General features: G+C 36.0%; 1 protein-coding gene across 1 annotated transcript in view; it reads left to right on the top strand.

Moving 5' to 3' along the window:
- LOC106790099 (5'-3' exoribonuclease 2 homolog) overlaps positions 1–21,372 on the top strand; it is a 33,677-nt gene extending 12,305 nt beyond the window's left edge. The window contains exons 16-17 of the mRNA XM_014754793.1: positions 19,957–20,192; positions 20,526–21,372. Of these exons, the coding sequence (XP_014610279.1) occupies positions 19,957–20,192; positions 20,526–20,585 (296 nt within the window). The 3' untranslated portion in view covers positions 20,586–21,372. The remainder of the gene's footprint in view (positions 1–19,956; positions 20,193–20,525) is intronic.
- The last annotated feature ends 322 nt before the right edge of the window (positions 21,373–21,694 follow it).

Genomic DNA, 21,694 nt, shown 5'->3' with positions numbered 1-21,694 from the left:
AAAAAATTGCTCATTGATTTGTCGAAAATAAAACGGCGATTTATTTTCTTATTATTATATCGCATCGATTTATAAATCTACATTATGTTTCTCGTAAAGTAAAATCAAAATACGTATGCGTAAGAAACGTGTAATGCGTGCAACCGATTTCAGATTTATTTTGAAGTTTTCCTTTACTTTTTAACGGCTCGTGTCGGACCGGCTAAGAATAAGAAATCGCTCGAGGATGCGTCGAGAATGAAGTAGCTAGAAAGAAACAAAAAAAAATAGAAAAAAAGAAAGAGTGAGAAAGAAAGTGGGAGAGAAAGAGAGTGAGGTAGAGTGAAATAGAGTGAGAAAGAAAATGAGAGAGAAAGAGAGTGAGATAGTGTAAGAAAGTAAGAGTAAGAGAGTAAGAGAGAAAAAGAGAGAGATAGAGATAGAGATAGAGATAGAGATAGAGATAGAAAAAGGGATGGATTAAGTGCAAGAAGAAGAAGAAGAAGAAGAAGAGGAAGAAGACGAAGAAGAAGAAGAAGAAGAAGAAGAAGAAGAAGAGAGATACCGAGACTTGAGTCTCGTTGAGAGGGATCCTCCCTATCGTGAAGGGTCTACCGCGTAGACAGTCTCACTAATTACGCCGCGCCTCATTAGCGTGGAAGCTCGCTCTCGCTTAAGGACACGTACGCCCACTACTCTCTCTCTCTCTCTCTCTCTCTCTCTCTCTCTTTTCTTTTTTTTCTTTCCCTTTCTCTCTCGCTCGCTCTTCGGCTTCGTCAAAGATACGGATTTGTTTCTCCCTCCGGAACAAGCGGAGGAGGAAAGTAGAGACCTCTGCAACACTCTTGGAATCGTCGGTGCAAAAGCTCGGGGTGTGGGCTGTGGGTGTGGGTGGTAGGGAGAAAGGAAGAGAAGAGGAGGGGAAAGGGAAAAAGGAAGAAGTATTAGCAATTAGAAAAGTTCTTTCTCGTTCTCCGTATAGAGTAAAGTTCGAAGAGGTGCTTCTCTTATTAACACGGTTATAGGTATGTTGTTTCTCTCTTTCTCTCTCTCTCTCTCTCTCTCTCTCTCTCTCTCTGTGTTTTATCGAAATACAATCGATCTGTTCGTTCGTTCGATCTTTTATATTTTGTTTCATTTATTTTTTTCTTACTTTTCTTTCTTTTTTTTCTTTGGCGCATTGACGAAGAATACAAAAGTTTGGTTTTTTATTTTTCTTTTCTCTTTTTTTTTCTTTTTTTTTTTTTTTTCTTACGAAAGTTTTCTTTTCAAAATGTCAACGAGTCAAATTGACAATCAGAGAGATCAGACTGACGATTGACAAAGTTGCTTTGATTATCAATTCCTCGGTTGACCGATTTTCAGATTCCGCAAGAGCAATCACCGATCCTTGTCCTGGTCAATCCTAGAGGAGCGTGAAATTCTATTAAACCGTCTCGATTTACAGAACAGAGGGTTGTTCGCGCGATTTCTAGTGGTGGTGGTGGTGGTGGTGGAGGTTGGATGTGGGATGTGGAAAGTGAACGTCTCATCGTCGACCCCTTTAACGTCCGATATAGAATCTAAAAGGGTCACCCGATTGATTCGTTTGAACTTTTACTTAAACCCTAAACTTGTCTTTCCACCCCTATCGTCAAATCGATATCTCGTCGAACTTTGATTTATTATAATGGCTATTTATTACTTATGCGTCATCGTTATGTAAGGGCAAATCAGGGAAAAAAAAACTTATCGAGAGGTATTGAATCGTTAACGATTTCAATTCGCGTACTTTTAACGTTTTTAAAGGTAGATAACATATATAAAAAATGTAATAAAATAGAATTTGCTAAATTGTGATACCTTCCGACCTGGTACCGGGTCTTCAGAAAACAAAACAATACCAATTTCCAGCAGATATTAATATAATTGATACAATTATAATTATATTAATATTATAATTATATCAATACAGAGTTATATAACATTATTATTATAATGATAACTTAAATCATATTTTGTTTTATATAATAGAATGGACTTGAGTTAAAATATTGACGAAAATATTAATGAATAAATATTTATTCGATGAGAGAATATTTTATTTAGAAATAATGATTCCGTTTTTTTTATAATAGATTTATATGGAGTAGTAAAAGCACTCGAAATAAGCTTTGAACGGTCGAGTCATTTTCGAATAGGCTCAAAGAGTCGAAGATGAGTGCGTCATCTTGAATTACATCTTCGTGATCTAGTTCGAAAAAACGTTTGCAAACGACTACTTTACACAAATGGGAATCCATCGGCATCATTGTTAAAGGACCGAACGAACTATTCTATGGTTTTTCTTCGTTCGATATTCAACTACACGTGAATGGAGAACCTTTTTCTTACCTTCTTTAATACATAATACTATATAAAAAAGTAAATGGTGCGTATTTCCGAGACACAGAAGGGATGTTAAGGTTTTTCTATCTCCCTTTCTCTCTCTCTCTCTGAGTTTCTTCTTCTTTTTTTTTTTTTTATTGTCAAGGATCACTCGGTACACCTGTTCTCTAACCTCTAATTTTCCTTTCCCCATTTTATCCTCTAGTTTTCCTTTATCCGTAACATTTTTCTTCGAAGTGCGATTCTTAATTTCCGAGAAACATAGATTTTTATTCGTAGAAAAGTATAAGAAGATTTTTCAGATTATATATACATATAGAGAAAAAGATTATCTTATTTTTGGATAAAACAAAGTATCATATTAAATGTGATGTTTAATCTTAAAAATTAGTAGTACAATTACTTTACAAGTAAAAATGAATAAACCTTAGTCAATTATTTTGAGGAAAGACAAAAAGTATTATAGTAAGAAACATTCAGATTCGTTCTTATTATTTTTTGTTCAATATTCTTTCGTCAAAATAGATAGATAGATAGATAAATAGAAATAGAGAGAAGATGGTTTTTACGTGTGGTTAAGCGTTTTCAATTGCGTTAAGGAGAAAAAAATAAAATCATCGTCGCGACCAAGAAAGATTTCCTCTTACTTTTCTTCTTCTTTTTTTCTTTTCTTTTCTTTTTTCTATTTTTTTTTTTTTCATCTTTCTACGTCGGCCCGTTTCTTTCCCTTTCTTCGTTTTCATTCCAATTAACCTTGAAGCCACGAAGCGGCCAGGAGTCTCGCCGCAGGATGTGAGGGAGAACCAACGTATAAAGGGGGCAGTCGAATGAGATTAATTCAGAATCGACGACGAGTTTTTTTTCCTCCCTCGGTACACGCATGCACGCGCATACGATGGAGTGTAGTAGAAGGAGATGCCAAGCAATTTCTCTCTTTCTTTCTTTTTTTCTTTCTCTCTCTCTCTCTCTCTCTTTCTCTTTCTTTCTTCAAGCATCAAGCAAAGAAGCGTACAAAGCTATGATTTCTTTTGAACCATCCGTTTCCTCTACCACTCTTCACTTTGGGAAAGTACAACTAAAAAAAAAAAAGAGAAAAAAATATATATATAAATAAAAGGTTAAACAAAATAAATTCGATTCGAACCGTACGACATTTTCGTTCATACGAATATCGTTTATTTTTTTATCGAATAAAATATGTTTCCCCGTTATGTCCTGATAACCGAGATAACCGTGTTATACCTTTATTTCATCTCGATCTATGGTAATATACCCTTTTTCTGAGTCTTGAAGATATTTTTGTTTCTTTTTTTTTTTTTTTTTTTTTTTTTTTTTTTTTTTTGGAAAGAAAGTTGTCATGTTATCATCTAAGTAAACACATTCGTATGATTTTCTACGGTTCATCGCGCTCGGTTACATCTATAAGCGTTTGTTCTTTCTCTCTCTCTCTCTCTCTTTCTTTCTCTTTTTCGAGAATTCGAAGGGCATTTGTGTAATATCGTAAAACCACATGAGAAAGTGGGGTACCTACTCGAAATCCATGTTATGTAGTTTGGATCGTATGCGGTTGATGCTGTTGTTGGTGGTGAAGGAGGTGGTGAATGAGTAGTAGTAGGTGGAGAAGGAGGAGAAGGAGGAGGAGGAGGAGGAGGTAGAGGAGGTAGAGGAGATTCGAAGAAAAGGTGAACCTTCTTTGGGTACCGAGGGTGCGCGGTTTTCCACCTCATTTCCGCGCGAGAACCCGAGGGACCGACCGATGCTAACGCTAACCTCTTTTTAAAGTACGACTTTCTTTTTTTTTTCTTCTTTTTCTTCCTCTTTTCTTCATCTTTTTCTTTTCTCTCGACTTTTTCTTTTCTTTTTTTTTTTTTCTTTTCTTTTTTTACCCCCTCGTTATATGCCTTCTTTTGCCAAGAGCATCGACGGGAACAGTTTAGGAGGATGATCCAACGAAATCGGATTTACAAGGCGTTGTTGGTAGCACCCTTCCTTCCTTACTTCCTTCTATGGTGGTTACTACCATCTAGTCCATATTTTTCTCTTGCAATAAAAAAAAAAAGTGAGAGAATGAAAAAGAAAAAAGAAAATAAGGGAGAAAGATTCATACCCACACCCTCCTCCTCTTCTCTCTATTTTTATTCCTTTATTTTGTTCTTTTTAAAAAATAAAATAAAGTAAAAATAATTTTTACTCAATTTTATCGTGTGTGAACAAAAATAAGGGAAAGAAAAACAAAAAAGAAAGAAAGAAATTAAGAAGAGATAAAAGTTATTTTTATCGGGAGATAAGTTTCTTGTTCCTTTTTAGTTGTTACAATGTGGAGACAAGTTAGTAGAACAGTGTTCCGACAAGAAACGGAAGTACAATAACCGGAGGCACGTTCTCTCTCTTTCTCTCTTTCTCTCTTCGATTGGCAGATCCATGACGCGTCTCGATTACTTTACCGCGGTGGTGGTCGGTATCGTGTTACGGATCCGGGCAAGCTCTTTTACCTCCTCCGTCCTTTCCAAAGAGAACAGAGTGCAATCTAGTTTTCGTCCCAACGACTTGTTGACCCATCTCTCGGTCTCCTTTACTTTCGAAGGATCTAATTTCATCGTTTCTACGACTCGACGCCTTCGCAACGGTGTGACTCGTCAACAGGTTTACCCACAGGACTTCCTGGAATGCCGTAGATTCTTCTTAGAGGATAGAAGATTTGTCTTTTATTTTATTTTCTTTTATTTTCTTTTTCTTTTTCTTTAACAATTTCCTTCTAGTTCAATAATATGTGTACAAGATTGATTAATAATTATTTTGTACACCTTGTATATTCGCCGTTATTGGGATGAATCAAAAGTTCGTGCATTTTTTAAATTAATATTTGTCCAAAGTAAATTTTACCAAAAAAGAAAATACAATCCATTATGCAGTTTATTACATAATAAACAGATGAACTTTTGGTACACTTTATTATTTGTAATTATATGAACAAATGTTTGGTACGAAACTTGTATATCACATAGAAAAGGTGTGATAGAGGGGTAAATAAATTTTAATGTAGTCTTAGTTTTTTTTTTTTTTTTTAAACGGGATGATCCATAACTTTTAACACTTTGCGATAATACAGCGTTAAGATAATTTCAGTAAGTTATAAGCGAAGCTTACATTCAAGATGAAATAAGGTAGTCAAATTCTTATGTTAAAAAAGATATTAAAAATTGTGATCATTTGCATTAATGTGAAACAGTAATTTTCGTATCGTTGATATACGTACACGTATTATTATCTTTAAATTAATTCTAATACACGTACACTGCACTAATTTGTTGTTTCATATTTTCTGATGTAAAATATGTATTCATATTTTCTGTTAATATTATTTACGAAACAACAGAGAAATATTCAAAGTTGACAAAATTATTGTCCTATCCTGTATACAAATAATCTTCCTGTAACACGGTAGGATAAATTCATCCTAGAAGAAGATTAGAATTAAATGAGACGCAGAATTTATTATTTTAAGATAATTTAGTTCATAAATATACAATTAAAGTGATTTAAGAAGTACAGTCTTGTATAAAGATTTGTCACAAATTGTCATTTATAATGATTAATAAAATGATAATAATATTAATATAATGAAACCGTATTATAAGATACCATGGGCTAGAAAGATTCCTACAATTAACAAATCGTATTGTAACGAAACCGTGTTGTAAGAGGATTACTTGTATTTATGTTTTCTCAACCATTGTACAATTTATTTTAAAACAATCTAATCAACATATATACATATTATATTATAACATATACAAAAATATATCGTATCTTTGTAAATTTTAACGAAGAACAAGAAAAAAAGCGACTCTCGATTGAACTTTTAGAAGAAATAGAAATAGAAAGAGGAAGAAGAAGAAGAAGAAGAAGAAGAAGAAGAGAAAGAGAGAAAGAAAGAAAGAGAGAGAGATAGAGATAGAAGCCTGCCACCTTCGTGCACAACCCGCGCTCTCAAACTTAACTCCAGTGCCTTCGAAGAGCTCTTGATCTCGCAATCCGTACGAAAGTCTTGCGGCACATAGAACGAGAAGAGAGAGAGAGAGAGAGAGAACGAGAAGAGAGAGAAAGAGAGAACGAGAGAGAGAGAGACATGGTGGTAGTGGGATAGAGAGTAGGAAAAAGGGTGGGAGGGTGAGTAGTAGTAGTGGGGTTAGGAGGGAAGAGTGAAGAACCGAGACGCGATATCCCTCTTCTTGGTGTTGTAGCGTTTGGATGAGAGAAGTCGACAACTACGGTAGCAGCAGCACCGACGTCGCCGAGGAGGAAGCCGATGATTCTCTTTGTAAGAGCGCGGATCCTGATGGGTTGTGGAGAACAGGAGGGTAGGGAGGGATGGGAAAGGGTAAGGGGAGAGAAGGGGGGGCATATTTACAACGAGAAAAGAGGAGAAGACAGATGGTGGGAGGAGGAGGTGAATGAGGAGGATGAGGAGGATGAGGAGGAGGAGGTAGGGAAAGGAAGGGAAGGAACTTAAGGGAAGGGGTGGGTGGCCATGGAAGAGGCACGAGGTATAGGACGATGGGTGTGAAGCATCCTCGACAGTTCTAGGATACTCCTTGCTCGGTATCCTGGGGTCCTCGGTGCACAAGGACCATCCTCGGTCTCTTCCTCTACTTCGCAATGTACCTACTCTTCTTCTTCTTCTACTTCTTCTTCTTCTTCTTTCTGATCTTGACTCTATCCTTCTTCATTCAACATGTTCTATCATCTTTCTCTCTCTTTCTTTACTTTTTCATTGTTCACGCACCCGCGTAACTAAATTCTTTCCTTTGGATTTCGATATTCTAATCTTTTTATTTTTCTCACATATACACTGAGAGAGAGAGAGAGAGAGAGAGAGAGAGAGAGAGAGAGTGAGAGAGAGAGAGAGAGAGAGAGAGAAAGGGAAAGTTTATTTCGTTTATTTCATTTTCTCGGTTTTTTTGTACATTTTTTTTTTTATTTGTAATTACTTTATCTATTCGTCTATTTTAATATATATGTTTGATTTGATTTTATTTTATATACATCTTGCGTTATTCTTGATTTTTTCTTTATTTTTGGTCAATTGAATCTTTATTTAATCATCCTATATTCATTTTAAGTACGAAGAAAAGTAAATTGTTTTCTATGAAAATCGTAACGTTTTATATATAAAAGAATGTGTTAACCATTCATACGATATTTTCACTCATTTTTATATATAGCATGGATGTATAATATATAACTTAACTTAACTCTTATATTGTGATTGACCGTATCATATAAATTGAGGTTTATTATACAATAACCATGAATAGGTCACTCTCATTCGACTATCATCATCAAATATAGGGAGGAAAGAGGGATTTGATATTAAGTTGCGGTAAAATATGTGATAGTTCAAAATATATATATATATATATTCATTTATTATTTATAATATTTAAGGTTAATCAATTGATATATTAATTTGTATGTAATTAATCGTATATCTTTCTTCTCTCGTATACGATCAAAAATATTTTAAGCCCCCCGTTTTCAATGAAAATTATTTTTCATTTATGATTTTACATAGGTATGAAAAAATTAGATGTAGAAATTAATTAACAATAACATAATATTTATATTTTGAAATATTAATCGTTTATTTTGTATAATCTTTTACCATCTCTATCGGGTAACTTATTAATACAATTTCCCATAGGATGACAATACTTTATAGGTCGTGAAATCATCGATGCATTCGTTGGAATTCTTCAAACGACTCGAAGCATTCCTACGACAAATAATGTAGTAAGGCCCAAAAAAGATGGTAGGGTTCGTCTTAAAAGTAAACCACGTAAAAGAGAAAATTTTTCATTCCAAGGTATAAATGGGTTCCCCTCCCCCCAGGTGGGCCTAAAGCAACGTGTATAGCAGAACGTTGTTATGTTGCAAAATAACGTGCCTTGTACCCTGATCCGATAAACGACCATTTTCGTTCCAATTCATCGTATAAAGTGTTCAAACTGTTGTTGATAGTAATCTGCAGTTATTGTTTTACCAGATGAAAGTATCCCATGATGAATGATACCTCGGGAAATCGAGGTATCGTACATAAAACAAACCTTTTCTTTTTCTTTTTATTTTTGCAAAACAAAAAAAAATTCATTGGTAATATTATTTACACGTTTGATAAATTAAAAAAAAAGCGTCCATTTTCTCTGATACCGCACAAATCGTATCGTATTGTATCGGGGATAGTTTCAACGGTCGATATTTTTTTCACTTTTAAAAAACCAGGAAAAAAAAACATTCAGTGAAACGGAATGATTCTTCCGATAGACCGATATAATTCGTACCATAGTACGTTAACACACAAGTGATGTGAAACCTTTTTTTTATAACCAACATAACGTTCTCTCATATTAAATAGCATAATCCAAATAAACGGTAGAAGAAATTCTTTCGATTGCGAACGAAGTGTGTAACGATGATGGTTAAAGATTTAAAAAAAAAAACGAGAGAAAAAAAGGAAACACTGAATTAATTTGTAAGCATAATATAGATACAATATTGATACGTATTAAAAGAAGGTAAAAGGGTCGAATCCGCCGATCGTCGTAGCCCTTTTGGACGGCACGGGCCAGCGCTACTGAATCTCTTCACAGGTGCACAAGTAGCTGTGTTGATTTATTTGATAAATGAGTAGTGGATAGGGCTTAAAGCGGGTGAGAGTGAGCGAGTGAGTGAGTGAGTGAGTGAATGAGTGAGTGAGTGAGTGAGTGAGTGTACGAACAAGCTAAAGAGAGAGACAGAGAGAGAGGCCTCTCCAGCGGAGAGTCCTACAACGCTGAGCGCACTACTCTTTCACTCTTCTGCTTGCCTCCCTCTCTACACTTTTTTTTCTCGCTCTCTCAAATCAAACGTAGCACGAGAGTTGGACCAGTATAGGTCCCAAGAGCACAACTTGAACGCTCACCGGGCCGAGTTTGCACTTTATTTGCCTCTGCTGCTGCTGCTGCTGCTGCTGCTACTGCTGCCTTGCGCTTTCTATTATCCATATTTTTCGTTCGAGTTCAGGTTGAGCGCGTTTAATAGTAGTGGGGAAAAAGTTCTAACTTAAGCCGACGCCCTCCTACCAACCCCCCCAACCACCCCCTCCAAACCCTCCGCCCGTCCGCCAAGTAGAAAAACCTTATCTTAGTAAATTCAATTTTTATCCTCTTACCGGGACAAAATTTCTGACATTAGTTCTATTAATAAAAACGGGTTCATTAATTATTAAAATCGAGAGAGAGAGTTAGAGAGTGAAAGAGATCGTTTAAAATGATGAAAAATTATTCATACGGGGTTTTCTCTTCTTTCTTTTCTTTTTTTTTGTTTTTTAAGAGGGGTACCCTCGTTTCTTGTGTTAACGTAAATTCCTAATTTGGTCGCGTTTATTTAAAAACAAAAAAAAACAAAAAAGAAGCAAGAAAGAAAAATGAAAGAAGAAAAAACAAAAAGGAAAATTAGAAGAAGAAAAAAAAAGAAAAGGAAAAAGAAAATGTGAAGCATCGCAGTCGATGATTTTAGTTTAAATCACGACGATTACTGATATCGTTTAATCCATTGGGAATTCGATTTTAATATCGACTAGAGTTGTTTAAATGGATTTTTACGAAGTCTATATATAACTAACATAAGATGGAAATATATTTTTTTGCCTTTACCAAACATAAAATACCTACCTACCTATCTACGTTGCTCGTATCTATTAATTCCACGTACGGGAATTTTTTGTTTTTTTTCCTCAAAATTCCCCTTTTACCCATCCCCAGTATTTTCATTCCTCTTTTTCATTTGACAGGATGCTAAAGTATTGACTTTTAACGAAATAGAGAAAGAAAAAGAAAAAGAAAAAGAAAAGGAAGAAAAGGTTTGGTTTAACGGGTCGTGTTTAAACGTAATCGTTAGTCCCATACAAATTAGGGATGAACGTCCCTATTGTTTCTGAACAATATCACTGGGATTACCCTGTTGTTGATGGTATATACAGAAACGTTTGTCTCTCTGGTTGTCCGTATCTCCTCTCCTCTCCTCTCCTCGATTAGGTATACATGTCTTCCTCTGAAACCAATACTCGAGCGTCTAGAATATCGTAAGCGAGGAGATGAGGTACGATTTATTCGACAGAAACCGGAGATATAAGGATCGTTCGTTTCTTCTTGAGAGAAGATCCCAAGTCGGTTTTCAACAAGAGTTAAACAGAGAGAAAGAGAGAAAGAGAGAGAGAGATAGGTTGCTTGGAGACAATATTTTTCGGTTTGGAGAGACAAGGAGAGCAGAACAAGTTTTAAAGAGTGAGAATGATAGCTAAAAAGAGAGAAGATGAAGAAGAAGAAGAAGAAGCATCGGAATCAGCGTTTCTCTCGTCATCGTCGTCGATGAATAATTAATGCGATTAATGAATTAAACATTATCCGTTGGCGAAAGAAATTCTCGAGTGAGTACGCTGCTGCTGCTGCTGCTGTTGCTGCTGCTGTTGTTAAATATTGGCTATGTCGTAGTTTCGATTTAAACATCTCTCGAAGGATAGTCCGGTATTTCATGGAAGTGGGGGGGGTTATGGGGGGATGGGGATTGAAGGGTTAGGGTGAAAGGGTAACAAATTGATATTACCATTTGAAGTTATATTCTTGAAATATGTATACGAGAGAATAATAGACATTTACTAGGAATAAAAGTGTTTTGGATTTAAAATAAAGGAACATACAAAATAGGATAAGCGTATATAATTGAATCCTTATTATTCGATTCGATTGCTTGATTATCGGTTAACAAATGATTAAATCACTCTCTCTCTCTCTCTCTCACTCTCTCTCTCTCTCTCTCTCTCTCTCTCTCTCTCTCTCTCTCTCTCTCTTTCTCGATGAGATACTTTTAACGAGAGAATAACAATAAGAATAAGAATAAGAATAAGAAGAAGCAGGTTGTTCGAGGCGCCGATAAAGGCGTCAGATAAGGCGCCGTCGTTGATTGGATCACCGCGAGAAATCGATATACCTCGACCCCCCTCATCTCTCTCTCTCTCTCTCTCTCTCTCTCTCTTTCTCTCTCTTTCTCAACGGGTATATAGAAGAGGAGGTCCGCCAAGAGAGAGTGGCCACCCTCCAACGTATTTTCTCTCTCTCTCTTACTCTTTCGTTTGCTTTCGGTGTTCGCGTTCCTCCTTCTGGGCACCAGAAGGTAGAGAGAGAGAGAGAGAGAGAGAGAGAGAGAGAGAGAGAGAGAGAGAGAAGCATCGTGGTGGCTGGCTGCCTCCAATTTCCCCCCTGCGACGTGCTCCTGGAGGATTCTCGAGTGGCCTCTCATAGCCCTCCGGACCATTCAACCGAGCTCTGTCCGGCAGTCTCCATGCCAACACCCGCTCGATAAATTTATTGGTCGCTTCTGACACGAGTGTCTATCTTTCTCTCTTCTTCTACCTCTCTTTCTTTCTCTCTCTGTCTCTCTTTTTCCCTCCCTCGTATATACCCTCGTTTTTTCCTCTTCCTTTCTTGTCTTGCCTTGTCTTGTCTTGTCTTGTTTTTTCTTGAAAAAGATTTTGTGCGTTAAATTGCAAGAAGATGTTCTAACCATAAACGTGAAACGTATTAGCAAAAAGAAGATACTACTTAACTTTCGTTCAATTTAAATATCACTATATATATATTTATAAAAATATGATATATTATTTCATATTTTAAAAAAAAGAAAGAATTTTGATAGTTATTAAACAAGGAGAACAAATTATTAATCATCTAGCGTATAGATAAATTAAATAAAATAACACGATACCAAATATACATATATAGATATGTATATTTGGTATCTATATATATATATATATATAGATTCGAATGAGCCATAATAAGTAATAGTAAAGATTTGTCTTTCTCTTTCTTCCTCTTCCTATATACGATGGTTACTCTCTCGTATTATATCGCGAAATGGGGTTCAAATCAATCCGACTTTCCCCTTTGCGAAATTGTAAATAAATTAGGAGCCGAACGATCAGAAGAGTCAACACGTTACTCTCACGAGCGCGCGCGCGCGCGTGCGTCGAGTTGTCCTCTTGCCTGTATCTCTAGGATACATACATACATACATACACACATACATATATATGTATATATATAATCATATATAAGTGTGAGACGATATCGTAGGTGTATTATTTGCGTGCGCGATCGCGTGCACTTCTAGAAACCGTAGGTAACGTAACGAAACGTAGGGACGCACACGCGCATGTAATTTTCTTGCGAAACAACGCATGCGCGTTAGAAGAGGTAGACGAGGAATTGGAAGAGGGGGTGGGGTAGAAGAGGAGGAAGAGGAAGAGGAAGAAGAGGAGTAGGAGGAGGATGACGACGATGGTTACGTAGAGCAGGGTGGAAGGAAGTGTGGGTGAACGGTAGGCGTGCGCAATGAGCAAAAGGTTGGTGGAAGGCGCGAGGGAGATTCGTTGGGGCGGGTAGCGGACGTGGGGTGAGTGTTGGAGGAAGAACGGGAGGAGGAGGAGGACGAGGGGGTGGTGGAGAAGAAGAAGAAGGGTGGGTAAAAGTGAGAGAGTGAGAGAGAAAGGGGGACACAGACGGCCGTACCAACACAATCTCGATGCGTTTATTAACGCACGTTGCACGGTGGGGTGAGGGGAAGGGTTGGCAAGGGGGTCAGGGGGGAGGGTTTGCTGTGCCAGCATCATCGGTTGTGCGGCAAGCAGCAGTAGCAGCAGCAGTGGTAGCAGCAGCAGCAGCCAGCTAGGCAGGCAGGCAGGGTCAAGTGTTTCTTTCTGTCCTCGTCCGATCGTCGCTCTTTCCCGCTCCCCTTCTCTTCTTCTTCTATATACCCTGCCTTTACCCTCTACACTACCACCCTATACCATATATACAACCTTTACCCCCCGTCGTCGTTTCACCACTTGGAAAGCTTCCGTACCGCACCAGCAATCCGTGCCGCAACTTGCTTGCTACACCCACCGAACGAAATTCAATGTCCTGTCTACCAACGTTGCACCCTTCTTCTTCTTCTTCTACTTCTTTTACTTCTTATTTTTCTTTTTTTCTTTTTCTTCTTCTTATTATTATTTTTCTTTAAGGCTATATCTTTTTTTTCTTATTTTATTTTTGTTTCGGAGTTTTGCAGTATCGATAAAAAAATTAAATTAAGAAAAAGAAGAAATCTTTTCCTTTTTCTTTTTTTTTTTTGGTTTTCTTTATCTTTTTTCGTTACTACTTACTAATGTTTGTGTTATATATAGATTGGAGGATTTTTATGTATATATATATTAATATTCGAAGAAAAAGAGGTATAGGTTTTGAAAAAGTAATCTCGAGTGGGGCCGGTGGTGCGATCAATCCTCGTAGAAATCGAAGTACTTTTTCTTTTCTTCTTTTTTTTCTTTTTAGCCCTTATAACGCTTATACTCTCCTCGAATTTTCATCGGCAATTGAATCGTCGTACGATAGTCGTAACAATTTCCTTGGGAATTAATTTAAAAAACATTGGTATATATATACATAAATAATACGCGCTGGTGTTAGTAGGAAAAACGAAGAATAAGCAGAAGACAGGACTCGACAAAAGTGCAGTTGATGTTGCTGTTGTTGCTGTTGCTGTGCTCTTCTAAACGCAACCTAACGTTTTTCTCTCAAGCGATTATGCTTCGCCGAACGAAGAACGTTTATGAGAAAAATAGAGAACGAAAGAAATAAAGAGAAAGAAAGAGAAAGAGTGTGTGTATGTGTGTGTGTGTGTGAGAGAGAGAGAGAGAGAGAGAGAGAGAGAGAGAAAAAAAGGATAAACGTCTCTCCTTTTCGTTTCGTTTCGCTGGCTGACTCGTCGAGGCGCTAGAAGGGCCATTTTCGAGGGTCTTCGTTTCCAGTAGCTAAAGAGTAAAGGAGATACCAAGAAAGAAATAAAGATAAAGAGAAGGGGTGGAAGGTGGTTGGTAGAATCCAAGAGGAAAAATCTTTCTTCATTTCTTTATTTTTTTTTTTTTTATTTGTTTCTCCTTTCGTCCAGTTTCTCTCTCTTTCTTTCTCTCTCTGTACTTACCTACTTCGAAAGAAAGTCGTGCAAGAAAATTGCAAGGGAAAAATATCCGAGACAAACGTGGACGGGAAAGAAAGATAAAGAAAGTTTTGACTCGGTGAAAGTCACGATAGTCGAATGGAGAAATGAATTACTTTTTCTCGAGTCGACTGGCAAATCTAACTACTGGCTTTATGGCGTAGGAAAGGGGGCGAGGGGATGACTGTGAAGGTAGGGGGTAGGGGGTTGGGATTGGAGTTGGGGTTGGGGGCGGGAAAAATCTCTTTAATCGTAACTCGTAGCGCAGAACTTTTTATGGTCACGAGTTTCATCGAATGCGCTGGATCGCAAAAGATGGAAGTAAAGGTGGGAAAAAGAAAAGAAGAAGAAGGAAGAGGAGGAAGAGAAGGAAGAGGAGGAGGAGGGTTCGAGCGGTTTGGAAGGGGGTGGGCGAATATGACGAAAGGGCCTAGGGAACAAAGACGTCAGAAATCGCGCGCGAGTGGTACTCGGAAGGTAGTAGTACTATACGCCATTTTGACTCACTACTCAGCTACCGTTTTTCTCTTAAGGACGCGTTCGCGCCAACTCGGGTTTTCCACTCTTAACATTTTTCAACAAATTTCATTGACGATACGTAGAATGTTTTACATTTATTTATTTATATTGAAAAAAAAAGAAAAAAGAGAAGAAGACAAATATTACGACAATAGTTGGAGATTATTAAAATCTCGTGGAGGGGCTGGGGGGGGGGTTTAGAATCAACGTTGACAGACTTATCTACTATAATTTCGTTTGATCTACATGCAAACAACTCGTGTTAACCTTGACCCTAAGTTTCTCTACCCTCCCTCCCCCTCCCCATTTCCCCTGCCATTTCTTTTTCATTTCTCTCCCCCTCTCTCTCTTTCTCTTTCTTTTTTTTTTTTTTATTATAGAAATCGCTATCCTTTCGTCTCTTACACAAACATTATTCTTCTTGAGTCTTGCCTCTGGCCTTATATGCTTAGGTGGGTGTAAGTAAACATTGTACAGCACGTGTAAGTAAAAGGTAAGCTAAATAAGCGACTCTTTCCTCTCTCTTTCTCTCTCTCTCTCTCTCGTTTTTCTCGCTATCTCTTCTTCTTTCTTTTAACTTCTCTTTTTTTTTATGTGCTCGGATACGCGCTAGTAGAAGCGTGTACAAAGTGTCTCTTAACCAGCAATGTCTGGCTTTTCATTCGAGTTAGTCGGTGGTTGGCCATACTTCTTTATTTCTTTTTCTCTCTCTCTCTCTCTCTCTTTTCTTTTATCTCTTTCTTTTTTCCTAACTACTCGACGTAGATGCGATAAAAGAATTCCAATTCTTTCTTCTGAAAGAAAAAAAACAAAGAAAAAAAAAAGAAGCAGGAAGAAGTAGAAGTAGAAGAAAATTCCTACTTTTCATTCCATTTACTCTTACCATCTTCTTCTATCCGTTATACAAATGTTCACGTCGTACATACCTACCTACCTACCTACCTACTTTTCGATTTAGAGAAAATGAATTCTTCTTATTCTCTCGTATATCATTATATTTCTCGACTTTCGTAATCACGTCAACAACAACAACAACAACGATTATTACGTATTAAAAAGATCAAAGTATAAAAGAAGAAGAAAAATAATAATTAAAAAAAAAAAAAAAAAGGGATTAATCCGTTCTAGTTGATATTGAAAAGTTCTCAAAACTCTTTACGTTGGAAAGACACACGACGATAAGTTTCTCAATAAGTTTCGTAGATATTCGCGTTGGCCATATCTTCTTCTCCTTTCTCTTTTTTTTTTTACATTTTATCTTTTTTTTTTACATTTTTTTTTTCTCTCTCTCTCTCGCAGAAACGAAATCGGTGAAAGAACAAAAGAGAAGAAGAGAATAGAAGTAGGAGGAGGAGGAGTGGGGTGGGGTGGGGGGGGGTGAAAAAAGCGAGGGAGAAAAAAATGTGCAAAGCAATATTCGAAACGCGGGAGGGGGAGGGGCTGGAGGAAAAGTTGGTTGGTGGGTAGGATACGAACAGGAAAGTGTAATTTCAGTTTGAAACAGGAACGGCAGAAAGAGAGAGAAAGAGAAGAGAGAGTGAGTCAGTGAGTGAGTGAGTGAGTAAAAGAGTGATAGAATGAGAGAGTGATAGAATGAGAGAGTGAGAGAGAAAGACCGACCCACATCGAGGTTTCGAGTGTTTGTATTGCTGACGCGGCGATCCAATCCAATCCAATACCCATACCAGATAGGCAGTTATATATAGTACAAGCGCATGTACCTACGTAAATATCTATATATATATATATATGAACGAATGTTTCTGTCTATCTGTCTGTCCGGCTGTCCGACTGTCCGTCTATCTGTCTGTTTGTCTCTTGTCCCCCCCCCCCAACCCTCCTCTTTCCCTTTCATGTTCATGTTCATTCTCATTTAATCTTTCTCTCCGATTTCCAATATAATTTTTTCGCGGTGGATACTCGCGTAAGTGCTACGTTTACCCCCCCATAGTATATCATCCCCACTGATTCGCACTGATATTATGTCTATTTATAATACATTGTATTTAAGTTAAATCGGATCTCGAAGAAGAAACAGTTTTTTTATTTGTTTGTTTGTTTCATTAATCTGAAACTCTCACTTTTATTCGATTAATGTTACAAAATAAAATTTATTTTAAAATAATATAAAAGAATAGATATTTATTTTTTTTTCTAATTCATAAAAATGAATTTGACACACGTCAAATATACGATTATGTTTTATCATTCGTAAAACGAGAAAGATTTAATTTTGTCAGTAAAGACAAAGAAAGAAAAAAAGAGACGAGGGTGACTGGAGGGGAAAGGGGTGAGAAATGAAAGTAGGGTAGAGGTACATTATTTAGTAAAACCGGTAACGATTTTGGTGCAGCTCGATGATTTCGAGAAGGGATTGAAACGAAATCGGACGTTGCCGTCCCGTTCGTCTCCTATTATCATAAACGTAACAATAACGAGGGATGATCCGACATGTAAACTGTTAAACCCATCCTACTCTTCCTCCTCCTATCCCCTGACCCCCCTACCCCCTACCCCATACCCCCTTCCTCCTACATTCTCTATCATCCCTTTTTCCATCCTTTTCCTATCCTATCCCTGTTACACTCGCGCTCGTTCGTACTTTCGAGGTGAGCCACGGGGAACGACGAGGGTGGGTGAGGATTAGCGTTCGGGTTCCCGTTCGCTACGTATTACTTGGAATTCACTGGGGGGATGTTATTGTTGGCCGATGAACGAAACAGAAATAGTGAGAGAGAAAGAGAGAGAGAGAGAGAGAGAGAGAAAACGAATGAGGGAGAGAGTGAGAATGCAAGGAGAAATACGACGGAAGCACAACACAACACAACGGCTTTACCTACTGCTACTAATACTGATAGTTGTTGGTAGTAGTAGTAGTAGTAGTAGTAGTTGGAGAGAACAGGGGACCGTATAAACTGGCGTGTACGAACGACGAACGAGAGAAAGAGAGAGAAAGAAAGAGAGAGAGAGACCACCCCTTCGACCCTCGATAATATCGACGCTGTTTGCCGCCTCCCATTAGGAACTCGATTGAGCCAAACTATACGCTTATCGTGCGTCACTGATAATCCGTATTCCGATTTACTTCATTGCGGGTTAGCATGTATTTTTCATTCTTGACAAATTTTTCAAACGGGTAATATATATGTACGTACGTATATATATATATATATATATGGGTTTGATTTTTTTCAAAAATAATTCGTATCCCTTCAATCGATTCTTGTTTTTTTTTTCTTTCTTTTCTATCTTTTGTTATAAGAATTTTTTCACAAATAATAATTTGATTTGTTTTAATTTGAAAATTGGTTAATAAGTTTTTAATTTTTTATATGAGATCGGAGACGGTTTGTTTGATTTTTTTAATATGTAGATATATATGTAAGTAATATGAAAAAAAGGTCGTTAACGATGTCGCATAGTTGTGTTCAATCGAATCCGTAATTAGTTAGAAAATCTTAATGAAAATGATCGATATTTTCCTTTAGTACCAGAACACATCAAACGAATATCATCACCCATGCTACTTCTCAAACCATCATCCTTCCCCCTCCCTCTCCCTCTTCTCTCTCTCCCTCTCTCCCCCACTTAGCATCGTTTCTCTTATTTCGAATTCCCCTTGACTCTTTGCTAAAGTGCACGATTTCGCATTTCGCAAACGGACTTATAAATATTCACAAGAGTAGTAGTAGGTAGTAGTAAAAGAAGAAGTGGAATTTATAGAGAAAGAAAGAGAGAGAGAGAGAGAGAGAGAGAGAGAGAGAGAGAGAGAGATCACATAGAAAAGGGAAGAAGAAGGGTCGGTGCTTTTTGTTCTTTTGTCAGCGCGATCATTATATCCTGCCCTTAATTTTTTTTGTCTCCTTTTTTCCTCCTCCTCCTCCTCCTCCTCTTCTTCTTCTTTTTCCTTTTCTTTTTTTTTCTTCTTCTTCATAACCGTGTCCCGCTCGTGGAACGCGCGTGGGCGTGTTGTATATAGGAAAGAAAAATAAAAGGATTGGAAATAGACGAATGATGGTACTTTACTTAGTAAGTACAAACGGAGCACGTTTCGAATGATGATGAAGGCGATGATGATGATGATGATGAACTTGGTGAACTGCCGCGTGCTGCACGTTGTTGCCCTTTCGAAAATCCGTTATTAGCATTGCAGAACGGCAATATGACGTTTCGTCATGCTGATAAACAAGACGTCGTATTCTCTTTCTCTCTCTCTCTCTCTCTTGCTGTGTTCATCTACCTTGTTCTTTCTTTTTATTCGCTCACTCATTTTATTCGATGATCTTCTTCCATCCTTTTCTACTACTCGCGACGTCATACAACACGCGTTCAGTATATTATTCGATGGATAGGCATGACACGCGCCGGCACGTTCCCATTCACCTACGTTCGAATATTATTGTCTATTTATCTCTCTTTCTCTCTTTCTTTCTTTCTTTCTATTCCACGCCTCGCAAAAGGTAGTAATAGTAGTAGTAGTAGTAGTAGTGGTAGGTAGTACTAGGTACTTCTATCATCTAGTAGGGCTCGATAGTTTGTTAGAAATTCTTAATCTCGTCTACTTATTGTTAGTATACTCATCAAATCTTTTATTCGACTTTTATCCTAATGTCTCCGAAAGATATTCGACGATATATTTATATATATATAAATTTTATTATTAAACAAAAAGTAATAATCTTTGAATTTTTTTTCTAAATTCATACAAGTATAATAACCAATTTTATTATGGATATTTGTTTGATCATTTAAACAATTATGAAATGATTTGATTTTTTCTTTTTTTAGTATGTTTTTTTAGGTTGTAGGTTATTTTTTCTATTTTTATTATTAAACAAAAGATAAGATAAGTTTGGAATTTGTTCTGAATTCGTACAAGTATATTTAACTAATGATCAATTTTGTTATGGGTATTTGTTATTTAACTAATGACCAATATTTTTATGGGTATTTGTTTGTTCGTTTAAAAAATTACGTTATTAAATGATTTGATTTTTTGTTGTTGGTATGTTTCAGGTTATCATAGTGGACATCAATCGAGATTGGGTGGATATAACACCGCTAGCTCAAGTGGACCCTCTTCGTTACCGTCAGGACCATGGGCTAGCGGTTATGGTCCAGCACCACAATATCTTCAACATCGAGAATTTCGGCAACAACAAAGACATCCTTATCCACATCAGCAACATCAAATTCGTAATGGTAACAATTATCAGTCATCTCAGAACAATTATCATGGCTATCAACAAAGGGTAAGTCATTTTTATTTATATTGAAATTTTATATTCCCATATATTTTTAAGCGTATTTCATTCATCAAGATTATTATTATTATTATTATTATTTAATAATCTTTTTTTATCTCACTGTGATTAATTAATTTCAATATTATCTAATGTAAATTATTATACATATTAAAAATTTTATTGTCATATATTCGTATTTATTTTTAATAATTTTTAATTATAGAAAATAATTCTTTTTATAAATTTTATTTTCTTTTTTTTTTTTTTTATTATAGACAAATAATATTTATAGAATTCAAACGTATGGTATAACAAATGTAATCATTTTTATTATTTTAGAATGGCAACTCGGATCGATATGGGGGTAATAGCGGAGGAAATAGCGGATGGAGACGATAAATGAATTACTTTTGTTTTTTTTTCCTTCATAACGTACGCTATTAATATTCTTTTATATTCTATTTTATGTCTTTTTCAGTCGCATAATAGGATTCACATTGGAAAATTGAATTAATATTGACAATTAAATAAGCGGAACGTATGATTATTATTTTTATTATTATTATTAGTATTATTTGCTATTCATGTGAAATAATTTTAATTATAATTTTTCTTAAAATATACATAATCAATCATAATTTTTATTTCATAAACAAAACAAAACACAAAAAAATGATAAATGATAACGTATCTGTGTTCACGATAGCGTTTTAACGCCACAGTAGCATTTGATGTAGTTTTTACCTGTTAAACTTGCGTCATCCTAATTAAAGTACATATAATTTCGTATGTACTTGCGTAGATTAGAATTAAAAAAGAAAACAAAATAATAGTAATAAAAAAAAAAAAAAAACAAAAAAAAACTCAGTCACACGATCCGTTTGTATGGAAATGATGATGATGATGATGATGATGATGATTATTATTATTATTATTATGCACATTATTATGAGCCTCATTTTTTTTCTTTTCTGTTTTACTATTTATGTCGACTTGAAACAATTTATCGAGGGAACAAAAGGGTTATTTGTAACAAAAGATTTTATATATATTATGCGGTAGATTCCCATATATCGCGATTTCTTCTTATAAATGTGCTAATATAAATTAAATATGAATATTAATTGAGCATTATATATATTATATTTAATTTATTCATCGTTACCGATTGTTCACATTTTCTCAATCAATTTTTATTATTATTATTATTACTATTATTATTATTATTATTATTATTATTATTATTATTATTATTATTTGTTTTTTATTTTTAACTATTATTGCAAAAGGAGGAAGAATTTTCTTTCGAATTATATTTCATTCGTATACTTTCGTGTATTAAAATCGTAAATTATTTTCGAGGAAAGAAATAAACAAAAAATACAAATTAAAAGAACAATCGCGTTATAGGATAAAAGTATTCGCACAACATGATTTCTTATAATTCGTAACGTACTTATCGCATTATAAGGGAACCTAGTGTATTCAATTTAAATATATAAAATCTA

This window comes from Polistes canadensis, unplaced genomic scaffold, assembly GCF_001313835.1.
Source record: "Polistes canadensis isolate GaletaPanama2010 unplaced genomic scaffold, ASM131383v1 scaffold_214, whole genome shotgun sequence".
Taxonomy (NCBI): domain Eukaryota; kingdom Metazoa; phylum Arthropoda; class Insecta; order Hymenoptera; family Vespidae; genus Polistes; species Polistes canadensis.
The sequence above is the reverse complement of the archived record's forward strand: the minus strand, read 5'-3'. Positions and strand labels throughout refer to the sequence as shown.